Here is a 16,309-nt window from a genome sequence, read left to right on the forward strand (position 1 = left end):
CCCTACTTATAAAAGAGAAAATAAAAATTTAAGTAATCAAACTAGAAAAAAAACCCCTTATTTATATTTTCCAGATATAAATATATATAGGCTAGCATGAAAAATCAAACCTTACTTACTTTTCTCGCTCTGTTGAAGAGTGTGGATCTGTATTTGAGGTCACAGGATACTAACAGGATTTAATTACCTTACTTTTACTACCTTACCTTATCAATGTGCTTTAACAAAGCCCATTGATAACAGACCCAGCAGCCTGAATCCATTTTTTTCACAAATAATTTTCCCTTTAGATCTAAATCCTACACAAGATTGACCTGATAGAGCAATCCCTTTTTTCTCATTTCTCTCAATGCAGATTGTAGTCAGGACATTAATTGTGCTTTTCCTCAGCGCTCTGTTTTGAAAGTACCATTTAAACCCTGATGGAGTAATATAACCTCCATAACAGTACCCTATACTGACATTCAGTCTGAACAGGATGTTTCTTATTCTGATAGAGCAAATCAACCATCCGTTACAAAGCGAGTATCTTGAGCAAAGGAGCATTTATCCATCTATCCCATAGGTCACCACTGGAAGGCTGGGTGATATTTAACGCTACATTTCTGCTGTTCGTTAGCTATCTCATTGCACAGACATAGCCATTGCAAACTGCTTCCTCTCTCCCTGAGCCTGTGCCAAGCTTCCCCTCTAGACAGAAAGGGTCTGAGGGGGCAGCCACAGTGCCCGGAGCACAAGTTCCCCTCCTCCAGCTCTTTGACAACAACTAGGCTGTGTTCTTCCAGCACGATCCAGCCCTTAAACCAAAGGCACTGCACAACAGCTTTTCTTTCTTCATGTTGGTTGACTCTTAAGTGCTGGAAAATCCTGTAATATTAAGTAGTGGGAAAAAAAAACATCACTCATTAAATGCTCATGTGGTGGGCACGATAAGATAACAAAGACACTGTGATTTTTCATCTTTAATCTCCAGAATTGAATGTGGAAACCTATATACATTTCATAGAATCATAGAATGGTTAGAGTTGGAAGGGACCTTAAAGATCATCGAGTTCCAACCCCCCTGCCACAGGCAGGGACACCTCCACTAGAGCAGGTTGCTCAAAGCCCCATCCAGCCTGGCCTTGAACACTTCCAGGGATGGGGCATCCACAACTTCCCCGGGTAACCTGTTCCAGTGCTTCACCACCCTCACAGTAAAGAATTTCCTCCTGATATTTAATCTAAATCTCCCCTCTTCCAATTTAAAACCATTACCCCTTGTCCTGTCACTACATTTTCTGACAAATTTCTCTTGCCTGAATGGCTTTACCTAGTATTTTCATATATTCTTTCAACCACGCTGATCTAGTTGAAAGATAATCCCCAGACCTTAGAGAGGAAAAGTTGATTTACCAAGAAAAATCATGGAAATTTGGTAAATGTTGCCATACTCACTGCAAATGTCTCCAGAGCCATTGTTTAGGATCTGGTCTGGCTCTGTGTTGACTGATGTTGTTTTAAATGGGATTCAGATCCCCAGTTTTAGCCTACCAGCAACTCTTAAAGTAAGTAGGTTCATGTATCTCCATCAAAGCTGCAGTCACTGCAGTAAGGCTGTGGTGCAGACATACAATGCAACTATGAGCCTTAACAGATCTGTCCCATGGATCCTTGTTTCCTGAAGCAGTGTCTACAAGAAAATCTTGCAGAACTCAGAAGGAGCTGTGATATTGCTTTCTCTGAGTAAACTTCAAAACTGCTTCCCTATTAAAAAACAAAAGAAGCAAGTAAAATAGACAGAAGTGCCTCCTCAGAGGTGCTTGCTGTGACTGTGTCTGTATCAAGATGAGATTTGTTTTTGTTAATTTTCTTTATGGTGCATACTTTCTCTTTTAGAAATCTGAAGTTTGTAGCAATTTAAAACCATGAAGTAAAATAATTATAAATAACTGACTATAGGAATATACCTTTGTAAATAAGAAAACCTTATTCCTTGCCTACATGACAGTTCCTTTGGATTACTGCATGCAAATATTTAATATATTGTTTACTTAGAGCCTTAAGAAGTATTTTTCAACACCTGTTATTTAAGGTACTTATTAGCACTTATTACCTGTCTTTTTTAAGTTAATTTGACCTCCTGAAATCTTTGTGGTGCAGACTAGGAGGAACTATTATGTGTCTTGTTTTTCATGTGAGAAGCTGAGATGCAGTGATGGACATGACCAGCTTAAAAAATGCATTTTAGATTTAGAAGAAAAACCATATTTCCTACGTACTTGATCCACCATTGAAATTCTGTGCTTCTTTGAAAGTATATTGTGGAAGTAATGAACCCAGGAATTAACCCCCAAAGCATAAGATGCAGAGGCTTCGGTGTCTATGAGATCTCCAGGTTTTACCTAGATACATACCTGGTTCTTCCTACTGTTAGAGCCTCTTAAAAATAGAAATTAATATACTGATAGCACCACTGGCTGGCAGGAAATCCAAGACTGCCCAGATGTGAACTGGAAACATAAAGACATAAATCCACTTGACCTCTACCCAGCACTTGCAGCCATGAATCAGGGACCCTGATGTCCTTATATTTCCTTCTAATACCTTTCTGTAGAAAACAATATTACTAAGAGCTTACGAGTTCTTTTCTTAAGCTACCTGTAGGACATCTGTAGCATAAACAAGGTTCATAGTATTTCTGTGAAAAACTAATGATAACAGCAAGATTATGCTTTCATGAAAAATTTTGATTGCTGACTTGGAGGCAGGTACATCATCAAATCAAAACTAAATAAACCCCTTCAACCAGTTCTTCTACATTATTCATTTATTTTGTTTGTTTTGTAAAGTTAGATGTTATCTCTATTTATAAACTTGAGCTCTTTCTGTAGATAATACTATTTGTATGCATTAAAAATGGCAAAGTCATTCAGGTTAAATATTTATTCTTTATTAATCATTTTTCTTCCCGTTCTTTGACAGCAAAAATAATAGTCAAATCAATGTGGGTTTCATGCAAGACAGAAGCACAATGCTTTGTCTTCAGAAGCCCAAACATATTTATACCACAGCTGATGAAAAAATCTGCACTGATTTCTACAGTGATGTATTGAGAACCTTTACAGCAACTTTTCTTCAAAATCTTGAAGTTTTAAAGTTGGTTTCCTAAGTGACCTTTTTACATATTTATCACCCGTGTATGCCTACTGGTACATTAACTCAGAGTGCTGAAGTTGAGTAACTAAGATTAGGAAGAACTTTTCTCAGATGTAGCGTTTCTTTAATTTTATGTGTGTCTGAAGACAGAAGAACCACTGCTGAATTGTCTAACTGCCCACTTACTTTATTGTGCCTTTGTTCCAGGTCGCTCTTGTCACGTGAGTCTTTGACCTCTACAACATTAAGCTTGTCAGAAAGTGAGTCCACTTTGAGTGTAAAGCAAGAGTGGTTGCATGGGTTTAGGACACATCCTTCTGTTCCTCCTGACCAAGGTTTACAAAACAGCAGTGAGCTGGGGGACTTATTAAATTTTTTGCCTGGAACATCTGTGTCCAGTAACTGCGTCTCTAACTCGTTACCATCCTACTTACATGGCATGGAAAATAAGCATTCCCCTTACTCTAGTCCTCACTGTTCCTCAGCCTGGTCCCAATCAACCCGCTCCAAAAAGAGAGCACACTCTTTGTCTCCTCTGTCTGACGGCATTGGGATTGACTTCAATACGATCATCCGTACGTCCCCAACCTCTCTGGTGGCCTATATCAACAGCTCCAGGACATCACCAGCAAACGTCTCCCCACAGCCTGAGGTCTATGGACATTTTCTGGGAGTGAGAGGAAGCTGTATACCCCCAAATTGCTCTATTCCAACTGCCCAGAAAGGCCTTCTCATGGCTAATGGCAACGTCACCTTCCCAGGGTATGCTGAGAATGGGGCTGCTGAGTACCAGCAGATGCAACAGCTGGAGCAAGCCAGCTTGGAGATGGCCACCACAAGCAACATGGTGATCCAGCAGGGTGTGCCGCACATGGACAATCAGGTGGTGGCTGTCCTGAAAAATGAACGGCTGGATGACTTCTCAGACCATGCGGTTGATATGCCTCCTCCACCCCTGTTGCCACTGCCTCTTCCACAAGGCCCACCCCCACCATACCACGCTCACCAGCAAAGGCATCCACACAGCCTCCCCACTCACATTCAGCCACTGCCTGTACCTCCTTCTGCTCCAGGCTCCCTGCTTGATGAAGATGGTGAGATAGATGATTTCAATGGCAAGCATGGCTGTCGCTGGGTTGACTGCGGTGCGCTGTATGACCAGCAAGAGGAACTTGTGCGGCACATAGAGAAGATCCATATAGACCAGAGAAAGGGAGAGGACTTCACTTGCTTCTGGGCAGGGTGTCCACGAAGGTACAAGCCATTTAATGCCCGTTATAAACTGCTGATTCACATGAGAGTCCACTCAGGAGAGAAGCCGAACAAATGCACAGTAAGTCTGAATAAGTCTGTCTCTCTTAGCAATAAAAGCCTGTTACTTATGGAGATATAGAGAAGTTGTAATTCTGCCTTTGTTTTTTCTCGTTAATGGTGTGCTTTTGTAACTAGTCTGTGTGAATGAATGACTGCTCCATCTTTCTGTTTTGACAGAAAGGAAAGGTATTCTTTAATTTGATATGTACTGACAGATAGGGTTAGACAACATTTTATTTTCTAAATTTATAAACTTTTACTGTAGACTGCAAAAGTGACATGGTAGACCTTCATATATAAAACAAAACTTAAGTACCATGAGTACTTAAGTCCCTGTGTGAATGATACATGTGGGAAAAGTGCTGTAGAATATATGGCACACTTTATCCTGAAATATTTGTGCATCGTGTTACTCTTTTTTGACTTGAGAAATTTTCAGGATCTTGCATAATGTTACCACGAGAAACTGAGAATAGCTGGGTATTTTTTAAAGCAGTTGTTTGTTTCATTACTAACAAAAAACAGACCCACAGCCCTGTTTCAGTGAATACAGTAGGAATAAAACACATAAAAATTTCTCTGTTCACAGATTCTAGCAGTGAGCATTCAACCCCTAAAGTCATGTTTTTCTTACGGTTTTTCTTAGGGGCACTTTAAGTCAGTCTCACGCATGTGTAATCACATGGGGTAATGATCTAGCCAGTAAACTTTAGAGTCAGTTTATGTTTAGTCTCCAGTGAACCATCTGTAATCTCCATAATTCAGATTCTTTATTGGCCTTACATATAGTCCATATTTTGGATGACAATTAGCTTACCCTTACTAAGCACTTATTTAGTGTCAACAGACAGCAGCCTTTCCAGTGCTGTTTTCAGTCCTCAGCGTAATCTAACAAAACAATGAATATATAATTTCTAGGAATAAATGCTGATTATTATTCACTTGAAAAAAAAAACCACATCTGTTTATAGGCTGTGAAATATAAATTGGGGCTAGGAGTCTATTTCAGTGTGTGCCTAGTTGAATCATTTTTTTACCATGTTGTAGATGTTTGCTTGTACAGTAGATGGAGGAAATTTTTTTAGCTTTTTATAGAATCACATAATGGTTCAGGTTGGAAGAGAACATAAAGATCATCCACTTCCAACCCCCCTGCCATAGGCAGGGATGCCTCCTGCTAGACCAGCTTGCTCAAAGCCTCGTCCAACCTGGCCTTGAACACTTCCAGGGGTGGGGCCTTCACAGCTTCCCCGGGCAACCTGTTCCAGCGCATCACCACTCTCATAGTGAAAAATTTCTTCCTGATATCTAATCTAAATCTACTCTCTTCTAGTTTGAAGCCATTACCTCTTGTCCTATCACTACATGTCATTGTAAAAAGTCCTTCTCCGGCTTTCTTGTAAGCCCCCTTCAGATACTGGAAGGCTGATATAAGGTCTCCCTGGAGCCTTCTCTTCTGCAGGCTGAACAACCGCAACTCTCTCAGCCTGTCTTCATAGGAGAGGTGTTCCTGCCCTCTGATCATCTTTGTGGCACTCTTCTGGACCCTCTCCAACAGGTCCATGTCCTTCTTGTGCTGAGGACTCCAAAGGTGGACCCAGTAGTCCAGGTGTGGGTCTCAGAGTGAAGCAGAGGGGGAGAATCCCCTCCTTCGATGAGGACCAATCCCCTTTAAGGAGAGCAAATGTCTTCCCAGATTTCTCTCTTGAATTTAAGGGACCCAGTAGAGATTGTGTCACAACACTAGGAAGACTCTTTATCCTTCCCTTTTGTCACACCTGAGCATGAACTCAGGCTCTCATCTCTGAATATTTTTTAAAAATTCCCTAATATTCTCTTTTCTGCTCTCCAGATATATTGGATCAGAGTTTACCATCAATTTCAGTTCCTCCTCCTCTTTCAGTTTCAGTCCTCCTCAGGAATTTCATATCAGCTTTGTGGGGAAGGAGAGAAGGAGAAAAAAGAATTATTATGAGTCAAGAAAGTAATTTTTCAAGAGAATAGCAAATGGGAAAAAAGACGAAAAGAGACAGAGACAGGTATCAGCAGATGAGTGCAGACAGACAACAGTATGAAGACAGGGGGCAGGAATGGTGAAAAAGCACTGAAAAAAAGAGTAATGCAAGTACCCAGGGTCTTTCTAGTAGGATAATTATGATGAGGGATCCAGTAAGACTGGGGAAAAAATCATGTCAGTAGCACTCTGTACTCCCTGCCCTGCCTGTTCAGAAAGGAGGCTTACAGTTAACCTTCTCATGATTATGAGGCCTCCTTGAGGAGTCCTTAGCTTTGAAGGAATTATCATTCAGTAATGGTAGATATGTTAAAGTGGATAAACATATCATACTTCATATGATAATGTTTTTGAGATTACTAAACCTAAACTAAAGCATGTGCCAAGTCATGCTGTGTCACAAAAAAATGGGAGGAGTCTATACTAGCTTCTCAAAGCGCGATTGCTTTCATAAACATTTAAAAAGGGTGATTAATTTTACTGAACTTCAGGAAGTATTGCTGGGTAGTGCCAAGGAGTTTGTGTATCAGAAGCAGCAGCCACATGCTTATCTTGCTTTCATGTTTAGTAGTGTAGTGAAATGTAGAAATATTCAGGGTGATGTGATAACCCTCATAACATGGGGGTAAATCCCCTTTCTTGGGACAAGCATTCAGAAATGGCATCCTTTAGCAGAATTTGAGTCAAACAGCTTGCTGTTTCCTTCCTTTACTATTTCACAAATGGTGTGAACTTGGAAAAATGTATTTGGCTTTCTGATGCCAAGGGGCCATGGTCTGGAAATCTCTCAGTATCTTTAGGAAACTGTACTTCAGCCAGACTTCATACCTTTCTCACCAAGCAGTGAAATTTACAATCGTATCACTGCAATTTAAGGTTGTAAACTGAGGCCTAAGTGAGGTCTTAGGGAGAACACTTTGGGCAAGATGATAATGAAGTATGATTTCTGTAGTTAACAAAAAATTACACAAAAGAAATCTGAAACTTTTCACCAAATCTGTATGAATTTATGCATTTAAGTGATAAATCAAAAGAATCCATTCATAATCTTTGTTTTTCCACCTAGGGCTTTTCTATAATTTATTTTCTGGCTCTACATGTAGGATACCTCTTTGTCTGAAATCATTATAACATAAGACGCTATGTCCACTGCAGTTTGCAGACTAATAAGAGGTAGTCTAGTAGACCAAGCAGGGAACGAAAAATGCCAAATACACATCTATTATGTGAACCAACCAGATTTACTACTAAGACTATAGCAGAAATAATACGTCTTTGGGAGGAACTATCTTAATGTAATGTATCAAAGCACCCTATAATGAATGGTAGCCAGTTATACTAGTCACCTTAGTGACATCACACACTAGTCATTGTGTGAGCATTGTATGCGTTGATGGTTCCTAACTTTTTGCAAGAGACAGTCTTCTCATTAAGCACATAATGCAATGGGCCGTAGTTAGTTTATTTATCATGCAGCACTTGCTTCTGTGCAGCTGATTGTTGAAAGTGTATCATTATATACTGTGTTGTATATCCCAAAGGATTGCTGTGATACTTCAGCAAGTTCTGCAAGGTTTTAGTAATACAAGGTCAGGGTTACTTCTAAGTTGTATTATTGTAACTGATAATGCATTGGAGATAATATGGAATCTGATGCACAACTAATTATAAGCTGAACTTCATAAAATCATTTTATTCTTCTGCGCTATCACTCTGTGATAATGAAATTATATATTTGAGAAGAGACTTGAAGAACAGCAAGGACTGCAGTACTCGATGTGCTTATAGTTAAAATTAGAGCCAAGTGGAATATCCTTTTGACCTCAGCATTTGTCTTGCCACTTCTGAACTACTTTCCATTTATCTATGTAACAAAAATTTCATGTGATAAACTATAGCTACAAGCGATACTGTAGTCATTGGTTCCTTCTCGTTCTGGATGAGCAGTCTTCTCTGATTCTGGAAGATTAAAGTGTTGTAGGGTGAGGATTAATCAGATAGGAGCACATAAAAACATGTGACGATCACGATAATCAGATCCAAACTTCAAGTCAAGCATTCTTAAGGTCAAAAACTCAGAACATATTTGTCTCTCTGTACAAAGGTAACTAGGGTGGAGTGGAGAATAATTGCAGACTGGTCCTGATAGATTTGTTCCATATTGTTGTTTTTCCATGATTTGGGCTCTTTTTTTTCCAGCATTTCCCGAATTTGCTGCTGACGCTGCATGTTCAGATTAGGTCTTGGCAATTTAATCTAATATGCTTTCTCTGTGTCCCATTTTTAAAAGACTGGTTCTTGTTCTAGAAAAATTTGTTAATTTTAAAATGCTTGAATTTCATGAAGTCCTGCATTTTATTTTACATGGGAAGCCAAAGTAGGTGACTGTGCTCGGCCGTGCTTTATTACATGGAAATTTGTGAAGTTGAAGAGTACCTGAATGTAGGAGGCCTCACCTGAAGTTGACTTGTTTGGAATAGGAGTTCATTAAATAGGTGTTAAAATGTATTGGGCTCCTTTGCTATCCATTAAAACATTTTTCAGGTTCTATTCCAACTTACTGCATCTGGAGTGCATTCTTCTTTTCAGTAACCTGGTTTAAAGACTAAAAACAATTATTCATGACATGGTAATATATTTTTAGTGTCTATTCCTAAACTTCATTTTATAAAGTAGGTATGGCAGTTCAAATATGTTGTGTTTATTTATTAATCTATGCGTTAGTTTGTACTTCATAGGAATAAGTTAAAGAAGAAAAAGTTGAATGAAAAATTGATGTTGAAATGCAAGCTGTTAGTATGCCAGTGGCAGAGATAAGATCTGTAATGTTTGCCAGCAGTTACCACACAATGGTATCTGAGGTTCCCTCAGATTTCCTCTGGATTAGAAAAAAAGAGAATTCCTGGTAGCTGTGGAAACTCCACAGTAGCAATTGGCAAATGCTGACCTTTTGCTCTTTTTGGCTGCACCTGTGAGCTTATTTTCTGCTTAGTGTTCCTTCTTGTGTAGTGCGTATTTTGGTATTTTACAAGTTCAGCTGCAATAAGAGGTACTTGATTAGCTTTATTGTCATGCTATGCAAACAATAAGCGTAATATATTTATTCTAGTGTAAATAGCAACAACATGTTGTTAGAGATAAATTTTAGGCTCTCTCTTTGTAGTTTCATTCAGGTACACTAGGAATGCTTCCCCTTTTGAAACTGAACTAAATCTTTTTGCTTTCTGTAAGTTCTGAGCTATGCTTCAGCACAATGCCATTAGTATTTTAAAGTACGGGATAGTAATACATATACTGCTTGATGTGATTTAAACTAATAAAATTGCTAGTATTCCTGTCAGATTTGAAGCAACATCCATTTAACATCTGCTAAATATCTGAAATTATCCCACAACACATCAGTCTACAAAGCACATAAGACAGAAGGTATGGTTAAAAAAAAAAGAACATAAATCTTAAACCACTTGTATAATGCTTTTTTGAGACAAAAGTGAACATCTTTGGGTGAGCATGAGTATTCAGATAGATGAATGTGTGTGCTATTTGAAGAACATTCATCTTGGAAGATGGTGTCTGAGATGAAATTTTTATTAAAACCCAGAAGTGCATTCTGTAAAAATGAATGGGAATGTTTTTTCCATCTTCAGGCTTTAGCAGTGTGTCTTCATATGGTGTCTTATATATGGCATATACTATGTATTTTATGTATAGCACATGCCACTGTTTCTTGATGATAAAGAAAGATGATACCAAATCCTACATTGCACTGAAGTCTTGACAAAATAGAAACCATAAACATTTTTGAATTTGTTTTTGCTTACATGCTTGCAGAAGAATTTTCCACTATGCTAAAATAGCAATTGAGCACCTAGTCTTAAACAATGTTAAAAGAACAGTAATTTAATTGTGGAGTCAAGTTGCTGAAGTTAGAAAACTCCAAGTTTATAGTTGCCTGTTGCCTGTTTTTTTTTTCACTAATTCAGTAAACTAACTGAAACAGAAATACCACAGAAAAGGCAAAGATGTATGAGTAATTAGACTATATCATGATGTAGAGACACAGATAAGCTGAGTTTTAATTTGCAGCCATAAAGCTAAGTCTTCCTAACTCACAAGTTTGTGTAATCTTAGTAACCTGATGGTTTTGGTTATGATATTTTAGCTGTTTAAAGGAAAAACAAATTATGAATTGTGGGTGTGCCTCCACAAATAGCTCAAATGCATGTGATCACATCAGATGGCATTGAGCCCAAGCTAATAAATCTTACCTCTCAGCAATGGTACTAATGCTCTTTTAATATTATTCTTTTAGTACGAAATACATAATGCATCCATAGTTCAAAATGTAATGATACGTGCTCTTCCTGCGGCTGCTTAAGATGCACAACTTCCACTTGAGTTCAGTGAGCAACTGAAGGCTTATGATATCCAAAGTACTGACCTTTAATATCAAAATATCTCTTTATGCATTCAAAAATGCAAAGCAAACTCTTTCTACATGCAGATGTAGAATCAATGATAGTGGTAGCCAGAAAACCATATTTTATGTTACAGAATAAAGCTTATGAAACCTTTAATTTTATTCTTTTTCTTCTAATGAATAATTTGATTTTCCTGTTAAGTATTTGAACCAGCTTTTCTTTCCTTTTGGCTTAGATATTTGAAAAATGTAAGACAGATTTTTAATGAACTTTTTCAAACAGGCATCTTCTAGTTTCACTGTAATTCAGAACGTGACTGTGAAGTATCCAAAAATAACATTGAACATTCCTAATTGAAGGAACACTTCTGTTTGTGTGGAAAGGTTTCTAGTTTATTACCTCTTTGTGCTGGGGATAGGCACAAAGATTATATTTTATTTATTTTTATTTCCCTGTAGCAGGATTTGAATGGAACATTTTTGAGATTTTTTTCATTGCTGCACCAAACTATAAGTAAATGGTAAACTAAAAACATGAAGCACTCTTAAAAATTTCACCTATTTGAAATGTGGAATCCCAAATCAAACTTTGTTTCTGCCAGAATTTCAACTGCAGAAAATTTAGAGGTTGAGTTTATGTTGGGGGGGGGTTTACGTTTTGTTTGGTTTGGGTTTTGTTTGTTTGTTTGTATTTTGGTTTTTTTGAATACTAGAGTTTTAAACTAGAAAATTAATTGAATTTAAATCTGGGGGGATAATGCTAAATTTGGTGGTTTGGAGCACATCTGTGTGAAGTATTTGGAAATTGGATTATTCTCCAAGCTGTAAAATCTTTCTAGATAACTTCTACTCTTTTCTGCCAATTTTAATTTGCGTTTTCATGATCCCTATTTGGTTGATGGCTGGACCTGTATCAGGAGCAGAGTAAGTAAATTATGAAGCTGTCCATTCACTGGTGGAAAAGCCTAACACTATCTAAAAACAGAAAATACAAGTTATGATACAGTCACACCAGAAACAGACAGCAACCATTCCCAGGACACATGATTCTGTCTTAAAGAAAGAAAGAGAGTACAGGGAACTAGTTAATAGATTATGCTGTGCATTGCAATGTTACTTCTTCAGAAAGGAAATATGGTTTTAAGCAAAGGTGAACACACTTCCGGCTTTTATTCAGGTAATTGACACTGAGTATTTCCTGAGTATTAGAGGTTTAATTAATGCTTCTGGTGCTCTGTAGAGAACTTCCCAGACATCTAAGTCTGATGGTTTATTTGTGAACATAGCTTTAAAAATAAATGTTGATAATCAAGTATCATAGAACAGTCATTGGATCATTTGTACAGAGCAATTAAGAAATGGAAAAATGCCATATATCTTTTTGTGCACATATGATTGCACTACTTAAATACATTGCAAACCAAATGCAAATATGTACGGAAGCATTTGGACATGCTAAAGTGTTCTTTGACATTTTTTTCAGCATTCAGATTTAGTTTTAGATAATTTTACTGACTTAATGTTTAATGGAATCAATAGAAGGGACTAGTCCTGTGAATTTTTAAAGGGTAAGTTGCACAGCAATAGTCTCGTAGACTTTAGTGAGATTTTTCCAGGCAGGATCCTGAAGTCAGTGACACACAACTTGGTGATTCCATTTATTTCAATGACATGTCTTGAATGCAGGTTTATACACATATTTACCTAGAAGCATAGAATCGTTTAGGTTGGAAAAGACCCTTAAGATCATCAAGTCCAACCACTAACCTAACACTGCCAAGTTACCACTAAACCATGTCCCTAAGCACCACATCATCTTTTAAATGCCTCCAGGGATGGTGACTCAACCACTTTCCTGGGCAGCCTGTTCCAATGCTTGAAGACATTTTTCCTAATATCCAATCTAAACCTCCCCTTGCACAACCTGAGGCCATATTCTCTTGTCCTGTCTTCTGTTAGTTGGGAGAAGAGACCAACACCTGCCTCGCTACAACCTCCTTTCAGGTAGTTGTAGAGAGCAGTTAAGGTCTCCCCTCAGCCTCAGGCACAGTAGCCCAAACACCGAGGACGACAAGAATCGGCTCGATTCACTCTGATCCCTGAAGCAATTCTGTTTTACTGCCATTGGAGTCCCAATTAGCTGAGGTGGCATTTAGCAGATGCTATAAGCTTATGTACTTCTACAGATAGGTACTTGCAGGGTAGGTTTCCAAAGGGCTTAGACAATATAAGGATTAAGGACTGTTCAGAACATGATTATAGTGGACTTGCCCTGTAAATGGTTGAAATAGGCTTCTTGGACAAGGATATTACCAATACAGCCAGTGCAGTGAAGTCCTCTGTTACAGAAATGCAGTTGCTGTCAATCTTATGTTAACAGGGCTTGAATAACTGCTGAACAAACCTTTCTGAACAAGGCTGCATGGAAACAGGGAGGTCTTTTTAGAGAGGTCTTTTTAGTAGTCACTGTCTGTCTGTGTAGAGTGCAGAACTAGCTGAGAAAAGGAAATTCATAAAGAGGAACTTGTCTAGAACTGCTGTGGGACTCGGGTAGCTGTGTTTTTCAATGCATCTGGGTTTGCTGAACGTTGGTAAAAAACACATGGTGATTGTTTTCTGACATCATCTTTATCTACTCAAAGTACTTGCTTTTCCTGTCTATTAAAGACTGGTTTGATTTAGGTTTGACACTTTCTTACCATTATTTTTAAGCATATATAGCAACTTTATTCCATGAGTACTTGGCCCTTGAGAATTAACACATATTAACATCATTACAAAGTTCAAGATCACAAGTGAATCATTTCAGAGAGATGTCACTGTGGTAAGAAATTCTTTTTTAAGAGCTGTTTCTGCATGAAATGTTGAAATTTAATATTCCTCATCTGTCCATGAAGCAGTGTGCTTGATACAAAGAGTTGTTATAAATAATTTCCCTCCCTTTCTTTTCCCCCTCTTTGAATGCTTTCTATTGGTCATCAACTGGCACAAGCTCAAGGAAAAGATGACAGCGTGCCTTTATGGGTACTCTTGGTACATTTCTATAAATACATTCAAACAAAATGAAATTGTTTTGGCTCTTCACTATATTATTTACTGTTTAACATTAGCAGAATTGCCTCCAAGGTTAATCAGATGTAAACATCAAGCAATGCCACTGTTCTTCTTCAAGGTCTGTTGTACTGCTGATGGATGTATTTTCCTAGTAACGTTCAGATTTCTGTTTTAAGAAATCGCAGCTATGCAAACAAGCTTATCTGGGCCGACAATAAAAAATCATTGATTCTAATTAGGAGTCGTCACATAATAGAAAAAGACAAGGCCTCTTTTGTTCCATGAAAAGCCTGCTTTGCCTGCTTGCAAAAACGCGTGGATTTCTTTCCAGTGGCTTTACATAACTGGTATGACAAAGTTTCAGTCCTGTGATCTTACAGTTTCCAAGTGATTCAGACACACTAGTCGAACCTTGTCTAGGTATTTGAAGGTAATCTGTTACAGAGGTTGATAGAAGGCATGAATGTAAGGTCTGCTTTGTTTGTTAAAAGGAGTGGGCTATACATAAACTGAATTAAGGAATATTTATGTTGAGAGTGCTGAGGTTACTGAGAGTCCTTTTTTAAAAATGAGCCACTGTAAGAAACAAGGTTGGTAAGCTCTGACTGACTCACAAGGACTCTTGGTTTTTTGATGCCTGGACAAATGTGGTCTGCATCCATTGTGTAAATTAACAATGTGAGCTGCTAAGTTGTGACACTGATTTTATGTCTGCACCAGTGAACTTGTCAAGTTTTTTTTTCTTGTTATCTGAAAGAGATACAGATTGAGCAAATACTGTGGAAATCATTATAACTGATAGCTCTACAGGGAGAGTGAGTGAAAATATACAACATATCACTAGTTAAAATCAGTTAAATGAATCTCTGAATGAATGCCTGGGTTGGGAACATGACATTTCAGTGAATCAGTGGAAGGTTTGGTTCCAAATTTAAAGGAAGCCATCTGTAAGGTTGTTGATCTGCTTTAGGTGTGTTAAGGTCCTCAAAAGTCTGTCATGTATATTTCTGAGAGCTGACATTTCCTCTGAAGGCAGAGGTCGTCTACTTCAGCTTTTGGTTGTCAAGAGTTGCTGAATGGTCACCAAATTCAACACTGATCTCAAATACTTAGTCTGAAACATCACACATCTTGAAAAATAGTGATGGCCTCTTTGGAAACTCATCTTCTCCCCTTATCTTTCAGTCACCCACAGTGAAAAGCTTTGGAGTTAATTTTTTCATTTCTTTTATGTGTATCAGCGCAAGATGCATAGTGGTCATATGTTGCAGATAGTGTTTGCAAGGTTTAGAAGACAGAAAAAATCAGCTCATCATCGCATGTTCTGTTCATAAACTTTAGTTCTTATACTTCTGTCATTATACTGGTATCTGGGTACTTTATTTTTTTTCCATTGTGTAGGAAGAGATGCGTCACTGAATCTATCACCGTGGGTTTTGCAGATGAAGTGAAGCTAAAATATTAGTGTCCTTCTAGTTTATGCTGTATTTTGCTGGTGGGACAGACCCTTCGTCACCATCAGGCAAAAATGGTATCTGATCAGCAAGGAAACAGTGTACCTGACTGCTCTCTGAACCTGAGGGAGACTGAGAAGACTAAAGTGAGCTGAATAGGGAGAATTCTTGATTGCTTATAGGAGGGAGGACTGTGTTCATCCAGTCTCTGGAGACTTCCATGACTGTGAAGTTCTGATACAATTTTAGCTTAAAGATGTTAGCAGTTTTTGAAGGGGAACAAAAGATGGCAATGAACTGCTTTGGAAAGGAAGAATAACTATCAAAAGTTGTTGCATAAAAATACAGTCTTTGTAAAGGAAGGAGAGTGAGACAAGGCTTTGCTCTATTTATATTTCCAGAAAATGAGAAAAGCTAGTAGGTTATCTGTCTCTCAGGCCTTACCTTGAGATAATATTTTTCCCTTCAATAGTATGTAATAAAACTGAGAACCCTGAGGCCTTTCATGGCTCAGAGCACACGAGGCAAGGTAGCAGCAGAGTGAGGGAGCTGCACGTTCCCTTTTAGATGTAATGGGGGAATCATGTCTCAGGTGTGGATACAGAGAGCATGTGTATGGACGTAGCATATGCTATGTGCATGGACATTTCTGTAACAGATTATGCGGATGGCAGAGACTGGAAACAGACGCTGTGGTGTGTCTTTTTAGATAACCTGCTGCCTGTGTGGGGTGTTTCTTGCTGCTGCTGCTGCTTGTTCTTCTGGAGGATGGGGAGGAAGGACATGGGGCTGTAATATGACTTTGACATGCTGTCACAAAGCAGAAAATAAAATTAGGCTAGCAGGCTTAACATCATATGTGATGAGGACAATAAACCAGTTTTGGCTATTCTTGTTTTGTGCATACTTGCAACT

General features: G+C 38.3%; 1 protein-coding gene across 1 annotated transcript in view; it reads left to right on the top strand.

The window, feature by feature from the left end:
* The window catches only part of GLIS3 (GLIS family zinc finger 3), a 164,932-nt gene that overhangs the window by 39,118 nt on the left and 109,505 nt on the right, over nucleotides 1-16,309 (top strand). Inside the window, exon 3 of the mRNA XM_074166499.1 lies at nucleotides 3,346-4,471. Within this exon, the coding sequence (XP_074022600.1) occupies nucleotides 3,346-4,471 (1,126 nt within the window). The remainder of the gene's footprint in view (nucleotides 1-3,345; nucleotides 4,472-16,309) is intronic.

The sequence above is a fragment of the Numenius arquata genome, chromosome Z (genome assembly GCF_964106895.1).
Source record: "Numenius arquata chromosome Z, bNumArq3.hap1.1, whole genome shotgun sequence".
NCBI lineage: Eukaryota > Metazoa > Chordata > Aves > Charadriiformes > Scolopacidae > Numenius > Numenius arquata.